Source organism: Podospora pseudocomata, chromosome 5 (genome assembly GCF_035222375.1).
Source record: "Podospora pseudocomata strain CBS 415.72m chromosome 5, whole genome shotgun sequence".
In the NCBI taxonomy this organism is placed as follows: domain Eukaryota; kingdom Fungi; phylum Ascomycota; class Sordariomycetes; order Sordariales; family Podosporaceae; genus Podospora; species Podospora pseudocomata.
In genome coordinates this window covers 1,013,021-1,032,545 of record NC_085889.1, presented here as the reverse complement: position 1 = coordinate 1,032,545, position 19,525 = coordinate 1,013,021, and the positions used below count along the sequence as shown (strand labels likewise).

At 52.1% G+C, this 19,525-nt stretch overlaps 3 protein-coding genes and 2 non-coding genes across 5 annotated transcripts; 2 read left to right on the top strand and 3 right to left on the bottom strand.

Moving 5' to 3' along the window:
• Window positions 1–2,474: 2,474 nt before the first annotated feature.
• QC762_500230 (uncharacterized protein) lies at window positions 2,475–5,620 on the bottom strand. The gene is given in 3 exon segments (XM_062890463.1): window positions 2,475–4,411; window positions 4,468–4,941; window positions 4,958–5,620. The coding sequence occupies 2 exon segments, from the start codon at window positions 4,532–4,534 to the stop codon at window positions 2,883–2,885; spliced, it is 1,596 nt and encodes a 531-aa protein (XP_062741745.1). The 5' UTR covers window positions 4,535–4,941; window positions 4,958–5,620; the 3' UTR covers window positions 2,475–2,882.
• Window positions 5,621–6,180: 560 nt separating this feature from the next.
• QC762_500220 (uncharacterized protein) lies at window positions 6,181–7,155 on the top strand (the record flags this gene model as incomplete). The annotated part of the gene is made up of 1 exon (XM_062890462.1): window positions 6,181–7,155. One exon carries the CDS (start codon window positions 6,181–6,183, stop codon window positions 7,153–7,155), a length of 975 nt encoding a protein of 324 aa, XP_062741744.1.
• Window positions 7,156–10,580: 3,425 nt separating this feature from the next.
• Window positions 10,581–10,651, bottom strand: QC762_0076610. Its single transcript has one exon. It is a non-coding gene; the product is annotated as a tRNA-OTHER (tRNA).
• A 137-nt stretch (window positions 10,652–10,788) lies between these two features.
• Window positions 10,789–10,859, bottom strand: QC762_0076600. The gene has a single exon. It is a non-coding gene; the product is annotated as a tRNA-OTHER (tRNA).
• Window positions 10,860–16,756: 5,897 nt separating this feature from the next.
• Window positions 16,757–17,248, top strand: QC762_500490 (uncharacterized protein; the record flags this gene model as incomplete). The annotated part of the gene is made up of 1 exon (XM_062890480.1): window positions 16,757–17,248. One exon carries the CDS (start codon window positions 16,757–16,759, stop codon window positions 17,246–17,248), a length of 492 nt encoding a protein of 163 aa, XP_062741743.1.
• Window positions 17,249–19,525: the final 2,277 nt, after the last annotated feature.

Here is a 19,525-nt window from a genome sequence, read left to right as displayed (position 1 = left end):
AAAAAACCATAACTCGGGCAGGAAATAGTATTCTCAAGTTTCATCCATTGCCAAAATATCTTCAGATGTGCAATGCTTTTCACATTAAATTGGTTTGATGGAGCCTGACAAGCTTTGCCGTCGTTGCCAAAAGCTCGACCTTAACCCACTCTTTTCCCAAGCACCTTCCCATGGAGAAGTTGTCCCACTGGTCTTTGTGGGGCAATATGTCTCTCATGCCTGCGCATTGTGTCGACTTTTTGAAATTTACTGCGCTGGCGATGGCATGGGATCCGGCACCTTAATCTCTGCCTCCTGGAGATACGCCTCAAATTACGGCTGGAGGGAACCCGACGATGGCTTCGACTTCAGGATACTCGGCATTCTGCCTGAAGTCTCTAGCTACTCGCGTGACGAGGCGGCATTTCACAGAGCCCTGTTTCGACTGAGAGGATATATCGGAGAGCCTGTCACCAGTCCACCATCTTGGACAGATGGAACCATTGGGCCACGGTCCCTCGACCCGCGTGCCATCGACTACCCCCTCCTTCGCGCATGGCTCAATTATTGCAACCAAAAACATTGTAGAAAGACGGATTGCCAGCCTCTGAAAGTCGACAATCAGTGGCACTTTCGACTCATTGACTGCAAAACTCGCCTTGTCGTTGAAGCAGCGAGCCTCGGCACGCGATGTCCCCCCTTCTTGGCCCTCAGTTATGTCTGGGGTAAAGCCATACAACCACGTCAATTAGACTACACCCAGCCGCTACAAGACCTTCCTCTCACCATTGAAGATAGCCTCACTGTTACCGACAAGCTAGGTTTCCGATACTTATGGGTAGATCAATATTGCATTCGCCAACACGACGAAGGCGACAAGCATTCTCAGATTCGACTCATGGCAGAGATTTACGGGTCAGCTCAAGCAACTATTGTGGCCGCAGTAGGATCGGATCCTACGTACGGCCTACCAGGTGTGAGCAAGACTCGACGATCGGCTCAACCACACGTCAAGCTTCGAAGCGGGTACTTAACCTGGTCTTATGGTTCAACCAAGGACGACATATCATCCTCTGCTTGGTCGACACGTGGTTGGACATACCAAGAAGGAGTGCTCTCGTCTCGGCGGTTGGTGTTTACGGACAAGCAAGTGTATTTCCAATGCGGGCTCAGCTCGTTTTCGGAAGCGTTAAATATTCCCTTCGATCGAGTCGGATCGGCATCCAACGATGACATGTTTCCCCGTTTCCGAACCGCACCATATTCACTTGAGATTGGTGACCGGATATACGAATACACTCATCGGAAACTCGGCAACGAAGATGATATTCTGAATGCCTTCCAAGGAATACTTGGCCAATTCTCCAAGCACAAGCCTCCCATACACAACATCTGGGGTATTCCAGTCTTGTGTAGCCCGAAAAATTGGATCCGATCCCCTAAGGGCTTCTTGGCTGGTCTCTGCTGGAGCCTGGGAGAGCCACCTGATGGGGAACCACCTGCCCGCCGCCATGGCTTCCCCTCGTGGTCGTGGGCCGGATGGAAAGGTGTAGCCATACTGCACCCTCACAACGATGCAGTTCGCCCTGATAGTTTGATGGAGAATGAGATTTATGTTGCTTTTGAGAGCCTTGATCGAACTCGCACGGAATGGGTCCGAACTAGGCCCTTCACTTCAGACTGGTGCAAGGAGTGACCAGAGCCAGCTTCGGGTTTTGGCTCTTGATTGCCACGCTTTTCTATTTAAAAACCAGGTATTTGATGTCATTGGGTTAAAAATGATGGGCATCGAAAACACGGGGATTGATATGGGTGATTTATCGTCAGATATCGATCGTGTTGTGGTCAGCGCTGACCCACCTGGCCTCATATATTCCCTAGATAAAGCCTTGAGGTGGACTGATCATGAATTTCGGCAACAGCTGCTTGTTGGGATACCGATCAAATTGCAAACTACTTGGGAGGAAATGCCGCGGTTCTTTGTCCTGGTAATGCAGCAGAAGTCAGACTCGGACTTATACGAGCGTGTAGGACACTTTGAGTGGTCGGATCCGCGAAAGCTGTTCGATTTTGAGACCTTCTCAAGAAGTGTGGCGACAAGGCGGATGGTGTTGAGGATTGTATAATGCTACCATTCCATAATCCAAAGTGGCTCTGCTACCAAACTGCCCCGTTCATTATCCTGCCCAGTGCGTTGGTGAGACCCGGACACATCGTTCTCTAACCAGAACAGAGAAGAGAATCACTCAAATGACTAGACTCGTCCTGTAGGTTTGTGCCAAAACGTCTAGAAAGAGAGCCAGTTGTACCTACTAGACATGACGCATCCTGTCTTTGACAAGCATCATTAACAGAGGCTGAGCGGCAGTGGCAATTGGAAACGTTGAGGGCGATATCAGAAGATTATGAAGTCTCCTCAGTGCCTGGGCCGAGCGGGAGGGGTCAAGGTCCATCAGGGTCTAGATCGCCGAGTTTGGACCGACTGGGTTGTGAGAGGGTCGCAGGAGCATAATGAGTGACATGAAATTGGCGATAAAGCAGCTGTTCATAACAAAGGTTAGGCACAAAAGAAATGTATTATCAGTCTGCTGTCTGTCTGTCTGTCCAATCCTTCTATGTTGCCTTGTCCCACTCGTCCACCAAAAACAACCGAGGTATCACTGATGCAACGCGGCTAGAAAAAGAAACAAAGACCAAAGATACAATGATGAAAAACATGCCCAGAAAATATATGGCGGAAACCAATAGCATAAAACCCACGAATAAACGCCGATCCCATACACTCCCACCAATCTCTGTATGCATCCTCACATGCTGGTATCACTAAACGGTTGTCGTCTCCCATATAAAGACAATAGAAAAGCAAAAACAACAAAAGAAAACAGGAGTCATCCCACATCAGCTTAGGCGGTGCCGTTGGGCTTCATAGCCTTCTGCACCTCCCCAGTCTGAGCAGCCATCTTTCCAAACTGCCATTCCGGCAGAGTGATGCCAGTCTGCTCGTTGATAGTCGTCATGAGAGGTGGCAGCATCTGGTAGATGTTGCGCATGGCCGCCGTGCCATTGGCAGCACCACCCTCACCACCAACCTCAGCACCAGTGTTCCAGATGCTGATCTTGGGAGCCATGCCCCGGACAGCCTCAGCGTTAGCCTTGGCCAGCTCGACATAGGTACCCTTCTCAATCATCATGTACTGCAACAAGCCCTGAGGACCACCGAAAGCCTGGCTCATCTTGGCATACGCCTCCGCCATGGCCATCATACCCTCCGCAGTCTTAATGTCACCCGCAAGCCTACCCTCAGCCTGCTTCACCGCGGCATCAGTCCAAGCCTCGGCGTTCTGCCTCGTCTGGTACGCCGCCGCTTCAGTCTCAACCTTGACCTTGTAGGCGGCACCCTCGGCAAGCTGCTTCGCCTTCTCAAAGTTGGCCTTGGCGTCAGCCTCGATCTCGTACGCAGCAGCGTCGGCAGCCTGCTGCTTGGCCTCGCGCTCAATGGTGGCCTTGACGACCTCGGTCGCACGGAGACGCTGCAGCTCAGCCTCGGCGCGCTTGATCTCGACCTTGACCTTCAACTCCTCGTCCTGAGCCTCGACGCTGCGCTTGGCAGCCACGCGGGAGATCTCGACGTCGCGGTTGAGCTCGGCCTTGCGGGTGTCGAGGACGGCTTCGGCGGAGGCGCGCTCAATGTCGCGCTGTGTCTTGGCGACAGCGGTCTCGGCTTGGATCTTGGATATCTCGCGCTCTTGTTCACCCTTGCGCTTGGATTCACCGACGTTACCCTTGAGCTGGGCCTCGGCGACGTCGATACGGGCCTGGTTAGTAGCACCCTCGTGAGCCTTCCTGCTCAAACTCTCAAAGTAGATCGAGTTTGGCGCATCCTTCAGCTCCTTGACGTTGGCGTTGTAAATCTTGAGACCAAACTGGTCCAACTCGCTCTTGATGTTGCGGAAAATCCTCCTCTTGAACACCTCTCTCTCGGTGAAGATCTCCTCCATCGTCATGCTGGACACCAGCACACGCGTCTCACCCTCGATAATACCCTTGACGATGTTCTCGAGGAAATCCTTGGTGCCGTCCTTCTTGGCGCCAGAATCAGCTAGGAGCATGGCGTACTTCATGAGCGAGTCCCCTTGGTCCTCGCGACCGGCAACATGGCCGTGGTTGTCATAATCATAGACTCCGTCCTCATCGTCCTCGACGGGGGAGCCAGCGCTGCCGGCGCCGGAGACACCAGGAGGAGCAGGAGACTTGCCCTTCTTGTTAGCGCCGCGCTGGTTGACGTCGGGACCGACGGTGAAGACCACTGGGAGAAGGAACTGGAGCTTCTCCTTGGTCATGGCTTGAAGGTTCATGGCGTAGTCGTGGGGCTGCACGCTGAAGCGCATACAGCGCTGGAAGGGCCATACCCAAGCGGCCTTGGTGATTTTGACTGGGGGTGCATGTTAGCGACTGATCACCAAAACGTTTTAGTGGTCGAAAACAAACCATTCTTGACTCCCATGCCAGTGATGGCAAGGTACTCATCGGGAGCGGCAATTCTGTAGGAGGCCATTTTGATAGTGTTGGTGGTGAGATGGAGTGGTTAGATGACTGGGGAAAAGTGGCGAAAAGTTAATGGCCTTCAGTCGGTTATGTATGTGTGCGCTCTCTGGGCTGAGAGTAAGGTTTGCGAAGGATTGAGAATGAAGTGGTCACGCTGGTGGTGGATGGATCTTTGTTGCGCCACTGCCAACTGGTGTTAATGGACGACAACTGGCAATTCCACGTGGATAATATGGTGGATGATAATGAAGATATGGCTATGTTTGGAAATCGGGGTCAGCCTCTTCTTTAAATACAACGATGCACGGCAGCAAACCAGTGAACCAGACATCTACGAGCGGCTCGCCAAGTACACACAGCCTTGCCAATACCGCCTAACGCAGGGTTCTCATTCAATAACACTGTGGATCATCTGATCTGGCATTCGGCTAACACGGCTATGCTGTCGCCACAAAGGGGTTAGCCCATTCTGCCTTGAACCTGTGGGTGTGGCTGTGTCACCGATAAGGGAAAGGGGTTTTCTCGCGGAATAATGCTCGGTAATAAGAATCTTGTCTCGGTGGCACCAATGACAGACGCAAGATGGATGCTGTTGCGAGAATGTTTGGCTGCTGACGGGCTCTGGAAGAATTCCAAGCGCTGTCTGTTACTCACTGGGGAAAATGAGGGGTGGCACCGGTGATCCTCCGGGTATATGCACTGGAACATAGCGTTTCCGGGTCGCACCACTGCTGTTGCGGGAGAGCACAACGTGCTAGATTCTCGCTTCAGACTACCAAAAGTCGTCTCGGTGTTTGAGCCCGTGGATCCTTTTTACTTGACAGCAACTCGACCGAGCATAGTTCAGGAACCGAATCGTCAATCTGGAGGCCCGATCTCTGACCGACATGTCAGCCGCAACAGTCGGACATCAAATCACGATGCGCATAGATAGGTAACCCATCTACATGCCAAGCCCCGCCCCGCCTGTACCTAGTATTTCGTGTTACGGAATACCTACTCGGCAGGTCCTTCTTCTCTTGGATCAACATCGCCCAAAGCAGGATATAGACGTCAGTTGGGATATCATGTGAGAAGAAATGACAAGGTCACAGTCAGGCCGCGATTGAGCCCCCGAGATAGTTAACCCCGGCCCGCACACAAGATCCGCCGAGCCTGCAAGGCGCTACCTTAACCAATTCGGCAAGTTATAGCTCAGCCACACCCGTCTCCCCACACAGGCCGCCGTCATTGAATTTGGCGGGGTTACTTATCGCTATCACATTGCCCTCAAAGCCATCATCGCCAGGCACATTCTTGGACTGGAATCCGGCAGATTGTCAGCAAGGCTCAGCGACGCCTCGGTGGAAATTGCATCACAGACCACTGAAACGGGCGTTTTCACACTGAATTCCGTTTGCACTCACGGTATCTTTTCTATAACAACTTGCAAAAGCTCAGCGGTTAGGAGGCCCACGTTCCGCTGCGGGGATACGAGCTGCCGCATTTGACCTGACGCAAATCACCTCACCTCCCCTGGGTGGCTGGGCATTGAACTTTTCAGAGCATTTCCTCCTCCATCGAACTCACTGTAACCCACCACTCAAACCGACACATGAATCATACTCTCGGACTTGACACGGGATTCAGCATTCAGCTCTGACAACACACGCAAAGATGTCCTACCTTGACGGCCTCGACGACGGCGACCTACCCCCAACCTACACCGAAGCCGTCACCACATCCCACACCGGCGGCAGCTTCACCAGCAGCCATACCGGTCCCAGCTCCAGCACAGGCAACGATAGCGTCCTGCTACCATCCTCGCTAACAAACCCACTTACCTCTCCTCTGACCAACCATCTTCGAACCCTTCCAAGACGTCTCTATCAAGCCCAGCAGGCCCGCGCAACAGAGCAAGCCTCCCGCGAGCTAGACATCATCACCGCTCTGGTCCCTCACATCGAGCACTTCCTCTCCAATCTGGGAAACCACCCATCCCACGCCGCCGAGTTAGTCCTCGTGCCGGAAGCCGCCGTGCCGAAAGGATGGGTAATGACTGGCGCGGCGGAGCGGAGACGAGAAGGGGAAGTGGTCAAAATTGTCAAGGCCAATCTGGGGAAACTACTGAGTCAGCACACCGGCTCAACAGCCGCGACCCAACCTCCAGGAAAAGGCGAGAAGTCATCCTTCTCAAGAGAAGAAGACAATGACGACGGCGACAGTCCCAACGAAGACAAGCCCGAGTTTGACGAATGGGGTCGTTTCGAATGCGAGGACACAGACGGTATAGGGAACAGTGACACCTCCCAGTGGCTGTGGTTCAAAGACGAGGGAATGGCGCGCAGACTGGCGACGTATTTGAGGCCGGAGCCGAATCTGGAGAGAAAGCATGTCCAGGCTACCGTGGTGGAGAAGAAGGCGGAGAAAGGTATTTGGAAGAGCTGGGGGTCGAAGAACAAGGAGAGGGTGGGGAGTAACCCGTCGAGTCCGACTACACCGGGAACGCCGGGGACGGGAGAGAATGAGGATGCTGTCAAGATGGCTGTTAGGGCGAGGGAGATTACGTTTCGGAAGGAGAATGACTTTGGGGTGTGGGAGAGTCGGACGGGGTTCGGGATTGTTTGTAATGTGAGAATTGCTGCGAGGTGATGGGAGAGTGGCGTGTTGGGAAGGGCAGCTTTGGAGGTCATTTTGAAATGAAAGGGTGACCTTAGGGCCACGTTTACGATTTTTTGTTTATAATTTGAATGGTTATACAGTCTGTATTTGTGGTTCATAGAGCATCCTGCAGGTGGTATTGTATGTTGTTGAGTCGTGGAGAATCTGCTAGAGATTCCCCTTTTGGACGGTTCAGCTTTCCCCGTTGAGTCATATTATTTGAATTGAAACGCAGGCAATCGACTTGCCATCTTTTTCTGAAGCTATCACCCGTGAGCTGGTTTGAAGTTGTCTGCGGCTGAAGTTATCAATAAAACTCGAGGGCGTCAACTTTTTGCAATGTCGAGGCAAGCCACATTTACACCCTCGAAAAATGAGCTTTAGAAGAGAAACTCGAGGCAATTATGCTCTAACTGCGTGGAACAAATGCCTTGACCATATGGCATGCCACATTGCCTCCAGACAAGTAAATAGTAACGGATGTCAGCTCGGTGTATAGGAAGATGATGACCCAACAGCAACCACATGCGACCTCTTGCAGATAATGATCATGTTATTGGGGTAGTGTAGAGAGGTAATATTGATGACGGCGATGCTGGTATCACCAACTTAAGAATATTGGAAACCCCAACTGGACAGGAATGACCGTATTTCTTCTTGGGAGTGAGGTTAAGCTATTTGTCTGGAGTGAGTTCCAAAACCTATTGATGACGGGAGTGAGAAAGGTGGTGGTTCGGCTTCTTTAATGCATGTGCTATCTTTGCCACAAGCTGTTCGTTCAGTGGCCAGCTGAGGATCCGAAGCTCGGCTCTCTCTTGCTCTCACGCAGTTGGCCATTTGGTACCGGTGCGGCAGTTGTGACCAGCTATGAGGTGTCCCACAAAGTTATCATGCTAGTTGTTGACATTAGGTAGGCAGTCTATGGTGAAACTCTTCTCTACGCGGGTTGTTCATCCTTTACGATAATAGCTTCTGCAACATTCGAGGTTTCCATAGCCTCCAATATAGCTTTCCGCGTCTCCAGTTACCATGGCTGAATCCCTTCCCGCGCCGTATGCAAATCTCTCTTTGCACAATTCGTCCCACTCCCGCTTTCACCACTCCCTACTTTCTATAGGCACTTATCTAATCCCATCGTATTTGTCCCAGTTCCGAATAAAAGAGGCGAGAAAATTATTAGCCGACTCGTCTGGCGCCCTTTCACGCTTTCCAGAAACTTTATAAGTCCATGTAAGATTCCGGCGCTAAACTATAGGCTTATAAGGTTCGTACATATACTTTGTATCCCTATGGTAGAAATCTCCCGGATTAGCTCGATAAACTTATATGTAGCCCAGCTAAGGTTATCGCTATTCGTACCAATCGTCTTCTAGAAATCTAGTCTTCTCCATACTATTTCTTAAACGCCGTTTATTCTCGTGCCCAGATCGTGGGCAAGCCTCGTCGAACCTAGGCGCATAGGTATAAGTCTCCTCAAAGATCCAGAAGTTTCCGTTTGGTTTTGGTGTTAGTCTAGCGCTTACTAAAGTTAAAACTTCTACTCCTTACCCTTACATAAATTATTCCGCTCGATAAAAGTAAGTGCTTCGTTAAGATAAGAATTTAAAAGCCTGTTTTTCATCTGAGCTTCTTTGAGGGTCCAAGCTAGCTTCTTATTTACATCGTTTTCTAATAACATTTTTAACTGCTTAGCCGTCGTCTCAGGGTTGGCTGGATCTTCTGCATCGATTTGAACAGCGATGCTAGACCCCTTTCGTTTGGGGAGCATTGTGAAGTTTGACGAAATAGATTTGTTGTATGTGAAAAGGAGATAAACCTTAGCGACGACGCGGATAGAATGTGTTGAGCGGCGGGCAAACCGAAACGACACTAAGCTGGATTCGGACGTCGTGGACATTGTAGGTTTTGCCACATGTGCGGTCATCTTCAATCCCGGAAACATCGCAGAAGTTCTTGGAAGAGAATATTTCAGCAACAGATGGGAGAGGATTATGATCTACCTTGGCAAAAGCTTCGGGAGCGATTTGAAGAATTTCCTCTCAACGAAGAGCCAAAGACCCCATCTGAGTGGTGGATAATCGGATACTAGATAACGTTATACAGGCTGTTTAGAGGGAAAGAGATGTCGACAACTTCAGTACCTGAGCCTCCACCAGCGCCACTACCTCAACGGGTGTGACGAACCCCTATCCAGAACCTCTGAAAGGGATACTGGTTGAAGACACTTCTGAACAATCCTGGTTCGGTACAGCTAAACAGTGTACAACAATGGCTTGTCTCAATCACAATGGTCTGAATACCAACGATTGTGACTTGTATTGCATACTGCGGAACTGTCTATCTACACCAGCCAGTTCCTCCGTATATATAGACCTTGGGACCCTGAAGTGCTAACCGTGCTATGGCCCCGATCACTCCTAGCACATTGCATCCTGCAAAGTGCTCGTCGTGCTATGCCTTCGATCACCCCGAGCATCTTGCATCCTGCAGAGTGCTCGTGGGTCTTGGCGCCATAGCACTTCTGGCCGGCCCCTATTGGCTGTCTCCTGACTTCCCTAATGATTGGCTGGGGACGTCCTGCGCCCCACATACTGCGCGACCTGCCGTTGGGTTAACTGTGACATGATGCCCCTCCTCCCAGGTCGACGCCCCGGCGACCTTATTCCTGAAATAGTCACCGATCCCTACTTTCCTTTCAACATTTCTATAGTAGTTTATCCCCCTCTCATTCCTGCCGCCATGTCTAACCGTGTGAAGAAAATAACCCGTACGAATACCGACCGTCGCCGTGATCAAGCACATTTTCTTGAGAAGTTCGGCCTTATCATGCCTGAGTGCACTTATTGTAAAGAGAATAGCCTCAAGTGCGTGGCTTCCTCTCGGTACGACCGATGCCTCCCGTGTGTCAACTCGAGTCGCTCCCATTGCGATGTCCATGGTGTAGATCGTGAGTCCCTTCCTGGGCTGCCTTACTCTCTCTTACTAACCCTGTAGTCCGTCCTCTCATCAAGGAGAAAGAACGCCTGGATGCCGAGAAGCAGGCTACCTTAAGTAAGCTTCTTCGTCTCGAGGCTCAATCGCGTGCCCTCGAGGCTCGAGCCCTTGCTGCTTTTCGCCGCGAATCTCGACTCCTCGAGGAGGAGGAAAGAGAGTCTTCCGTGCGGCCTGCTACCCCGCATGGTCCGCCGGTGGCGAATACCTCCGCTACTCATTCTTCCACTACTGCTCCTCTCTCCGACTTCTCCTTCCTGGATCCGTCCTTGGGCCTTGACTGGCCTTCTGACCTTTCCCTGGATCCAGGCACAGCCGGTCCTTCCTTCCTTGCCGCGCCAGATACCGCCGATGGCGCGCCTTCCACTTCCCAAGGTGGTTGAGACGCGTGGCACTAGTTGTATCTGGTTCCCCTTACACCTTCCAACCTTGTAGTGTAGCGTGTAGCACGTCGACTACTGTGTCGAAGGCACGGGTTCGACTCCCGTCGAGGTTTTCCGAGGTTCAGAAAAACTCGATAAGTTTTTTCTGAGCCTTGATTTTTGGTCCCCCGTGGGTGGTGCGTCTTCGACTTTTTCTTACGGTGGTGGAGGCGTGTGGTGTTAGTTGGGCCTGGATTCCCTCGTGCCTGCCAACCTTGTGGTGTAGTGCGTGGCACGTCGACTACCACGTCGGAGGCGCAGGTTCGATTCCTGTCGAGGTTCTTCCGTATCCAGATTCATGGGCATAGCCGTGAATCTGGGTACGGTTTTCGCTTGCTTGGGTTTTGGTCGGTCTGGGTGCTGCCGGTGGAACTCTTTTTGCTTGTTTAGGCAGTTGAGATTTGCCTCTGGTTCCCACGAATTATCTGTGGCCGGATATCCCAACCAACTGACCAAATACTCTAATTGACCTCTGTTGAACCTTGAATCCAGTACCTCTTCCACATCGTACTCTGCTTCTTCGTCCTCCACCACCTCCTGTGTATTGGCCTTACTTGCCGGTGGTGCGGGCTCCAGAAGTGAGATGTGAAAGGTGTGTGACCGTAGACGCATCGTACTGGGTAGCTCCAGTTCGAATGCTGTCTCTGATATCTTCCTCTTGACCTTGAACGGGCCCACTCTCCTGTGGTCCAGCTTCTTACTAGGTCTTTTGGTGCGTAAATTGCGTGTGGAAAGGAATACCATGTCCCCCCTCTTAAGGCGAGGTCCCTCGAGCCTTTTGGTGTTATAGTATTTCCGCATCCTTTCCCTCACAAACTCCAGTTCTTCCTTAAGCTTGCCGTGGAGCATGTGTAACTTGTCTGCCTTGACCCCAGCCCTGGGTACCTCCACGTCCGGTCCCTGCCGTAGGTCTGCCTCATATCCAAAGTTTGCGAAGAACGGCGTGGCTTTGGTCGTCTCTGTTGGCGATGTGTTGTATGCCAACTGTGCCGTAGGCAACAGTTCAACCCAATTGTCCTGCTCGAAATTGATGTAATTCCGTAGGTACTGTTCCACAATTTGGTTGAGCCATTCCGTCTGACCGTCTGTCTGAGGGTGGTAGGCCAAAGATGCCTTACTCACTACCCCTAGCCTCGTCATCAACGCTCTCCAAAACTTTGATACGAACTTGGTATCGCGGTCCGTGATAAACTCCTTTGGCCATGTGTGTGTTGCTGTGACATGCCGTAGTACCACATCCGCTAACTGCCCTGCCGACCAGGTCTCCTTGTAAGGCAAGAAGTATGCCCACTTCGTTAGCCTGTCGACTACCGTCAATATACTGTCGTACTTGAAGCCGGTTGCCGTGTCCTTTGGTTCTGGTAACTTGGTGATGAAGTCCATCGTGACTGAACTCCACGGTCGTTCTGCTACTGGTAGTGGCTCCAGAAATCCGTAAGGCTTGTGCCTCGCAGCCCTTGTTCTCTCGCACGTGTGGCATGACTGGATGGCTTCCTTGACGTCGTCCTTGATCCTTGGCCAGTCAAAGTGCTGCTTGATCTTTTCCATGGTCTTAGCGATACCCATGTGTCCTCCGAGCTTCGATCCGTGAATATCCATTACCAGTGTCGTCCTGTCACCTGGCTTCACGTACGCTCGATTCTTGTACCACAGTCTTCCCTGACTGTCTTTTTGGATGCCTTGTGGCTCCAACTCTTCCTGCGGGTATTGCTCCGTAATATCGTCGCCCAACTTCCCTTGATACTTGCTGGAAGTGGCTTGCTCACGATACACTGCGCAACACTCCATCCACGGCTGCAGTGGATGCTTGAGAGTGCCGTCTGGCGTCTCCTCAAGTAGTGGTGGTGACTCCCTGGGTGCATCCTTGTGGTGGTCGGCTCGCCGGCTTAGTGCGTCTGCCCTGGCGTTCTCCGACCCCTTCTTGTAGTTGATCTGGAAATTAAATTCCGAGAGAAACTCTGACCATAGTGTTTGCCGTGCGTTGAGGACCTTCGTGGTGGTGAAGTACCGCAGGTTCTTGTGATCCGTATAGACCTGTACTTCGTAGTTGGTGCCGCTGAGGTATGGCCTCCACTCCTCGAACGCTTCGATGATGGTGTCACACGGGCCCACGACTCAGTGCCCCTAGACAGTACACACTCCAACCAACAATAGCCCAACGATATGCCCAGGATCAGAATATCTGGGGCCGGCAACCAACTGAGCCCACCGGGGCTCAGCGGAGGCATCACGGCGACCACCACGAAGGCAGAACCAGGGTGCCGATACGGGTTGGTTGGGCAGGAGGGACTGAGGACCCATACGAGCTGCAAGAAGACTGCAGGACAGGAATCATATGTACCTATTACTGGTGGAATCAGTGGCCAGGACGCCGAAGGAGGTGCCCGGCCAAGGCAGACAGATAAGACAGGTTCGAGGACCAGGGAGCTCAGAACGGTCCTGGGGATCCGGAGGACTATAAGTAGGCCTTGCCTTTCCTACCCAAATGGCAAGGGGCAAGGACCTTGAGGCCATAACAGATTATTATACTGAGTTGAACTACCTGTTCCAAGCCGAGATACTCCCCTTGTCACAGATGGCGAGTAGCTCCTTATCGTGGATTGGGTAGTTCTGACGTGCCCCTTCTAGCTTCTTCGAAAAGAAGGCTACCGGGTGTAGCTTCCCGTCGTTATCTCGCTGGCCCAATTGTCCACCGATCGCATAGTCTGATGCATCAGCCTCGACCTCGAATGGTCGATTGGGGTCTGGCAATTTGAGCACCGGGTCCTTCAAAATAGCTTCCTTTAGCTCCTGAAAGGCCTGCTCTTCTTCCTGCCCCCACCGGAACTCCACGTCCTTCTTGGTCAAGTGGTTGAGTGGCCGCGCAATGCCTGCGTAGCCCCGGATAAACATCCGATAGAAATTTGTAAACCCCAAGAATTCCCTGACGTGTGTCTGTGACTGCGGCGTAGGCCAGTCCTTGACTGCCGCAATTTTCCCAGGTTCCATGCGAACCTCACCTGGCGATATTAGATATCCCAGATATACTGTTTTCTGCACGTGGAACTCGCTCTTTTCCTTATTAACTGAGAGTCCGGCTCCGTGTAGCGCGTCGAGTATCTCTCGTACGTGTCGCTTGTGCTCCTCCAGAGTGCGTGAGTAGATGAGAACGTCGTCGAGATAGCACACTGCTGTCTTGTCGAGGTACTTCCGGATTGTATGGTCAACGAGAGATTGGAACGTCGCGGGCGCATTGGTCAACCCGAATGGCATCACGAGATACTCGAAATGACCATAGGGTGTACGAAACGCTGTCTTCCATTCATCCCCTTCCTTGATCCGTATATGGGCGTACCCGACAGGCATATCCAAGCGTGTGAAGTATCGCGCCCCAGCTAGTTGACTCCGTAACCTGGATATCAACGGTAGCGGGTAGCTGTTTTTCACCGTCTCGTTATTCAGCTGGCGGTAGTCCACACACAGTCGCAAGCCACCGTCCTTCTTCGGCACGAAGAACACGGGGTATCCTGCTGGCGATGTGGACTCCCTGATATGTCCTCTCTTCAAATTCTCGTCCAAATACTTCCGTAGCTCCTCACTCTGCTTGTCGTTGGTGTGGTAGACCTTGAATAGCCGTAGCTTGGCTCCTTCTTTTAACTTGATCTCGTGGTCCCACGGTCCTCGCTCTGGAAGTCCCTCCAAATGTTTGGCCGTGAAGGCTGGGTGTCCTCGATATTCCACCGGTACCGCCTTTTTCTCGCCTTTCTCCACGTTATTGTAATAGGCATACTTGTTGACCTCCGATATCTCCACCAACGTCGTCAACCCTACTTCTTCGATCTTGCCGCCTGTGTCGATGGAGTACACCATTACTTCTTGGGCTCCTTGCGGTGGTGCCGTGGAGGGTGCTTGTCCTTCACTCTGCTCCATGCGTGCTCCTGATCTCCCATCGTTGGCTGGATACTTCCAAGGCTCTCTTGGTCGTAGGTGGCCACCATCCCTCCAATCGATGTCTGGGTTGTAGTCTTCATGCCATGGTTGCCCTAGGATCATATCCTTCGAGGGTCCCATATCCACAATGTCGAATATAACTGAAGTTGTTTTTCCTTCGACTGTGATGTCCAGAGGTAGTGTTTCTCTGTAGACCTTTTGCGTCGGAAATGGTCCTTGTATAACGATCCATTCCTTCTTTTTCTTCCATGGTATTTTGGCCTGGTGCACGAACTGAATTAAGTTCGTCTCCGCACCTCCGTCTACCAGTGCCACCGCCTGGATATCCTTCCAGTGCGCTGTGACCCAGAGGCGTTTGTCTTTCTTGCCTCCTTTCTGTGCGGCAGCGACCTCGCTGATGAGTAACGGGTCGTTGTCCCACACCTTCGCCTTTCGCCGATGCTTCCGAAAATGCCGTTCGTGGTCCGTTAGAGGTTTCCGGCCCCCTCGAAGGGCCGCGAGTCGTTTCCCAAGCGGTTGTGTCGTTCAAGAGCGTCCTCCTGCTCCGGGTTGTCCAGCAACACGAAGTCTTTCAACCATCTCCGCCTGGCTTCCTCCCATCTTCCGTCTCTTACGTGCCTGGCATTCTCTCGCATACACATCTGATAGCGGTTCTTCGCTTTGCCTTGCCGGTATCCGATGGCTGCGACCTCCACAACTCTCGGTCCTTTCGATGTGGTGGTTGCTGCGATCTCCCTTTTCCATCCAAGTTGCTTGGGTGCCATGCAATCCTTCTTAAAGTGTCCTGCCTTGCCGCAGTTGAAACACTTGAGGTTATCTTTGCCTTGGCCCCGGCCTTGCGGCCTTTGCTGCTGAATAGCATCGATCTCCATGGGCCCTGCGTGAATGATCCCCGAGACATGAGTTCCGTAAGGCCGTCTCTTCCTCTTATCGTTGGGGTGGTAGGGTCCTTGCACGCGTGTGCCCTTGCGCTCTCTGCGGCGCTGGTATTGCCGATCGTCGATGCGGACTGCCATCGCGATATACTCGTCGATGGTCTCCGGTCGCTCCATTCGATACAGCTCGTCCTTGACTTCTTCCTTAAGCCCGTTGTAGAACAACTGCATCAACCCTTCGTCGTTGATCACACTGCGGAGTGCATCTGTCCTGAACACTGCAGCGTAGTCGGCAGCAGATCGGGTCTGCTTAAGGTTGGCCAGTCGCTCCTGGGCACGCCTGCCCTCGTCATATTCTCCAAACACCTCCTTGATCTTCTTCTCGAAGCCTTTGTACGATTTGAAGCACTTTTTGGTGACATCCTCTCTCTCGTCATGCGCATTGTCGAAGTAGTCTCCCAAGATCGGCTCGAACCATGTGAGTGCTGTGTCCTTAAGCCTAGACGCAGCGTACACAACCTTGGATTTCTCGTCCGGGAAACGAGAAGGGTAGTACCGAAAGTATGCCTTAAGCTGGATCAAAAATCCCCCCAGCTCTCCCTTTGCACCTCCGTAGCAATCGGGTGCCTCGAGCCTGGCACGCTCTCCCTCCTTGCGTAAGGTACTAATCTCCTGGTGGAGCATAGCGTTCTCCTGCATGAGGGTGTCGTGGGAAAGGCGTGACTTATCCTCAAGCTGTTGGATACGAGCGAGAAGCTGGTCGATGGTGGGTTGGGTCGAGATCCCCTGAGTACTGACGTTTCCGGCCATGGCGTTAACTTGACACCTTCAACTTATCCGTGACAGAGTTGAAGTGAGTATGCAACGTGTGACGAACCCCTATCCAGAACCTCTGAAAGGGACACTGGTTGAAGGCACTTCTGAATAATCCTAGTTCGGTGCAGCTAAACAGTGCACAACAAGATGTCTCAATGTAAACACAAGATACCGTGAATACAAGTGTGAATTGCATACTGCAGAACTGTCTATCTACACCAGCCAGTTCCTCCGTATATATAGACCTCGTGGTCTCCTGGATCATTAACCCTTGACAATGATCCTGTCCTGGATCATTAACTCTTGGCAATGATCCTGTCCTGGATCATTAACTCTTGGCAATGATCCTGTCCTGGATCATGAACCCTTGGCAATGATCCCACAGGTAAGGCTACTCCCGTCCTGATTGGTTCTACTAGCGATTAGCTGTGCGCGTTGCGCCCCGCACACGATCTGGCTTGCCTGTTGGCTTAACTGTGACACCAAACCTTTAAAGTTCCATTGCAGTAGCCATCGCCCATCGTTATATCTATTCCATTAACTTTACCATTAACAAAAATGGGCTCAACGACCATCATCCGCGGCTTCAAACTCTCCGTCGCAACCCTCGATGCCTTCCTCTCCGCCAACAATGTCGACGAAACATATGGAACCCCGCCCTTCTACAAGCACCACCTAGAAAACAAGGATCTTATCTCAAAGCTGCTCTTCTCTAAGATTTCCTACTTCGATCCTAACGCCGATAAAAATAAATTCCGCGTATTGATACCCTCCATCGAAGGCATAAGCCGCGCTAAGACAGCGTATGTTGCTTACTCATGGGCTGCGGTACGGGCGCATCGCGAGGTTAAAATGGAAGAAGACCTGCCGGAGGAAATTCCCAAGGGGTTTGAAGAGCTTCGGCAGGAGATTCTGAGCTACTCCGGAAAAGGAGACGTGGAGGAGGAAGATAAGGTTCAGGAAGAGGGGAAGATGGGGATTTATTTGGTAGTTACCTGTGATATTAGGGGGTATTATGGGGGAAATTTTTCAAGTAAGGAAGGTTTGTAATATAAGGTTGTATTAAAGGGAGGTATACGGCGAAGAATTAAAGTGGAGGTCCAGATGGTGTTAGAGATATGTTACAACCTGCACCAGGAATGGATACAGACTGCAAGGCAGTACGCCAGAGGTGAATATGACAGGATGATCGAAGGTTGTGACAAGCGCCTCAGACACGGGTTCACTGTCAACAACAGGTTGTTCTAACAAAGAGCTACTGAGAGTAGATTGTAGACAAATGAACTTGATTACTTGCATGAGGAATCAGATTCCTCGACACGGGGAGCGCCGGGCGCTCCCCCCTATTTATGTCAAGCTATCTACATATATTTCTGAAGTATCTTTGTACCTTGCTCAGTGTGCTCAGTGTGCTCAGTGGTCTTGGCCACTGATCAGACTGAGCACCTCCTGATTGGTCGTATTGGGGCTTATGGGTCTTTCCATCCCTGGCCCAATGATTGGCCGAGGTGTCCCAGCACCTCAGGTACCACCTGTCAAACAATAATATGGGGTGCAAACTTGGTCAATTCGTTCGTTTTTCGGAGGGAAGAGGGCCAGGTAGCACAGGCTCTCCTGACCGGGTGGACAAGGTCCCACTGCCAAGATATTAATTCCTTAACAGTGGGCCTCTCACTGTCTAATTCAACACCACCTAGTGGTTCCTGTACAGGGGTACTGCGCTTGGGGCGTAACAAGATATTATTAGAGACACGGTACACTCTGCAATGGACCAAAAAATAGGGGTTTTGTGAGGGCAGTGTTTCTAGCTAAGCCTGCAAGCTTGGCTTACTTGTAGCTTTTGATAGCAATCAAAGTGGGTATGGTGCAGTGGTCCGGCCTGCCGTGACAATCCTCATCCAACCTATCCTCCAACGCAGCCTTCTCCCATTCCTCTAGCCTCATCGGTGGGCCCGGCTTGTCTGGGTACTCTTCGTGATAGCTTCTGAGCTTAGCCGTGCCGTTCTTGAACCCACCAGCGTCATACCAAGTAGGATCAGGGTCCCAGCCCCCTCCATTGTACTTGATACTGTAGCTTCCCATAGTGTTCCCTCGACGTCAACACTCTATCAACCTCCCATTCCTCTTCTCCTCCCACCTCCTCGGGGCCGGGGTTCTCCCTCTCTTGACCCGGAAGCGGGTTGTCTGGGAACTTCCGCAGTCGGTCAGCATGGAAAACTCGCGATGCCTTCCAGCCGTCAGGCAGCTTCAGCTTGTATGAGTGTCCGACCATTTCTTCGATCTCGTAATGCTGTCGGGTCATTGGGAAATCTAGTTGTTCACTGGGGCGGTCCGTTGACCACGTCTTCTTGAGTATATACACTCGGTCACCAGGACCGAAGTCCGGCTCTCGTCTATGCCTGTTTGCTTGTTCAGCCTGTTTCTCCTGGGCCTTGGCTATACACTCCCTCGCGGAGTCTGCGTATGCCTTCATCTTCAGGAAGTGCTGTTGGGCATCCTCGCGACTGAGTCGCTCTCTGGCCGTCATGTTCTGTGTCAGGTCGGTGCGCAGCGACCAGTCGAAGTGGACGGGCATGGGGAAACCCATCGTGACTTCATGCGGTTCGAGGCCTGTGCTATCGTGAGGTATCGAGTTCTGAACCATATCCATGGCGGGGAGTGCCGTCGACCAGTTGTCCTGGTTATGGTTGATAAAGGGTCGTAACCGCTGGTCGAGATACTGGTTCATGATCTCTGCTTGTCCTGCAGTCTGTGGGTGACCGGAGCTCGAGAGCATCCATTTCACGCCGGTAATCTTTGACATCTCGTCCATGAAGTCCGCGACGAACTGCGGACCACGGTCACTGACGACCTGCAGTGGCATACCAAACACTCTGAAAGGACCGTGGTAGTAGTAGAGGGCGGCATCCCTCGCTGTGGCGCTGGTGGTACAGGGTACCGACCACACCGTCTTGCTGAGCCGGTCTATCATGACCAGCACGTTGTTGTACCCCTTCTTGTCTGGGGGCATGCTCTTGAAGTCCACCACGATGTGTTGCCATGCTCGTTCGGGTGGCGGGATCGGGTGTAGGAAACCCGGGGTCTTGTCTCGTGGGGCCTTCGAAGGGCGGCATTCGCAGTTGGCGACGTATCGGTCGACGTCTCCGAGGAGACCTGGCCACCAGTACCTCTGGCTGACCATCTTCCTTGTTTTGTTGCGGCCAGGATGGGCCGTCAACAGCCTGCCGTGTACCTCACGGATTACCCTTGTCCGTAGGTTGTCGGTCTCTGGTACCACAAATCGTCCGTCATGCATCAGGAGCTCGTTGTGTATCGTGAATGGCGAGG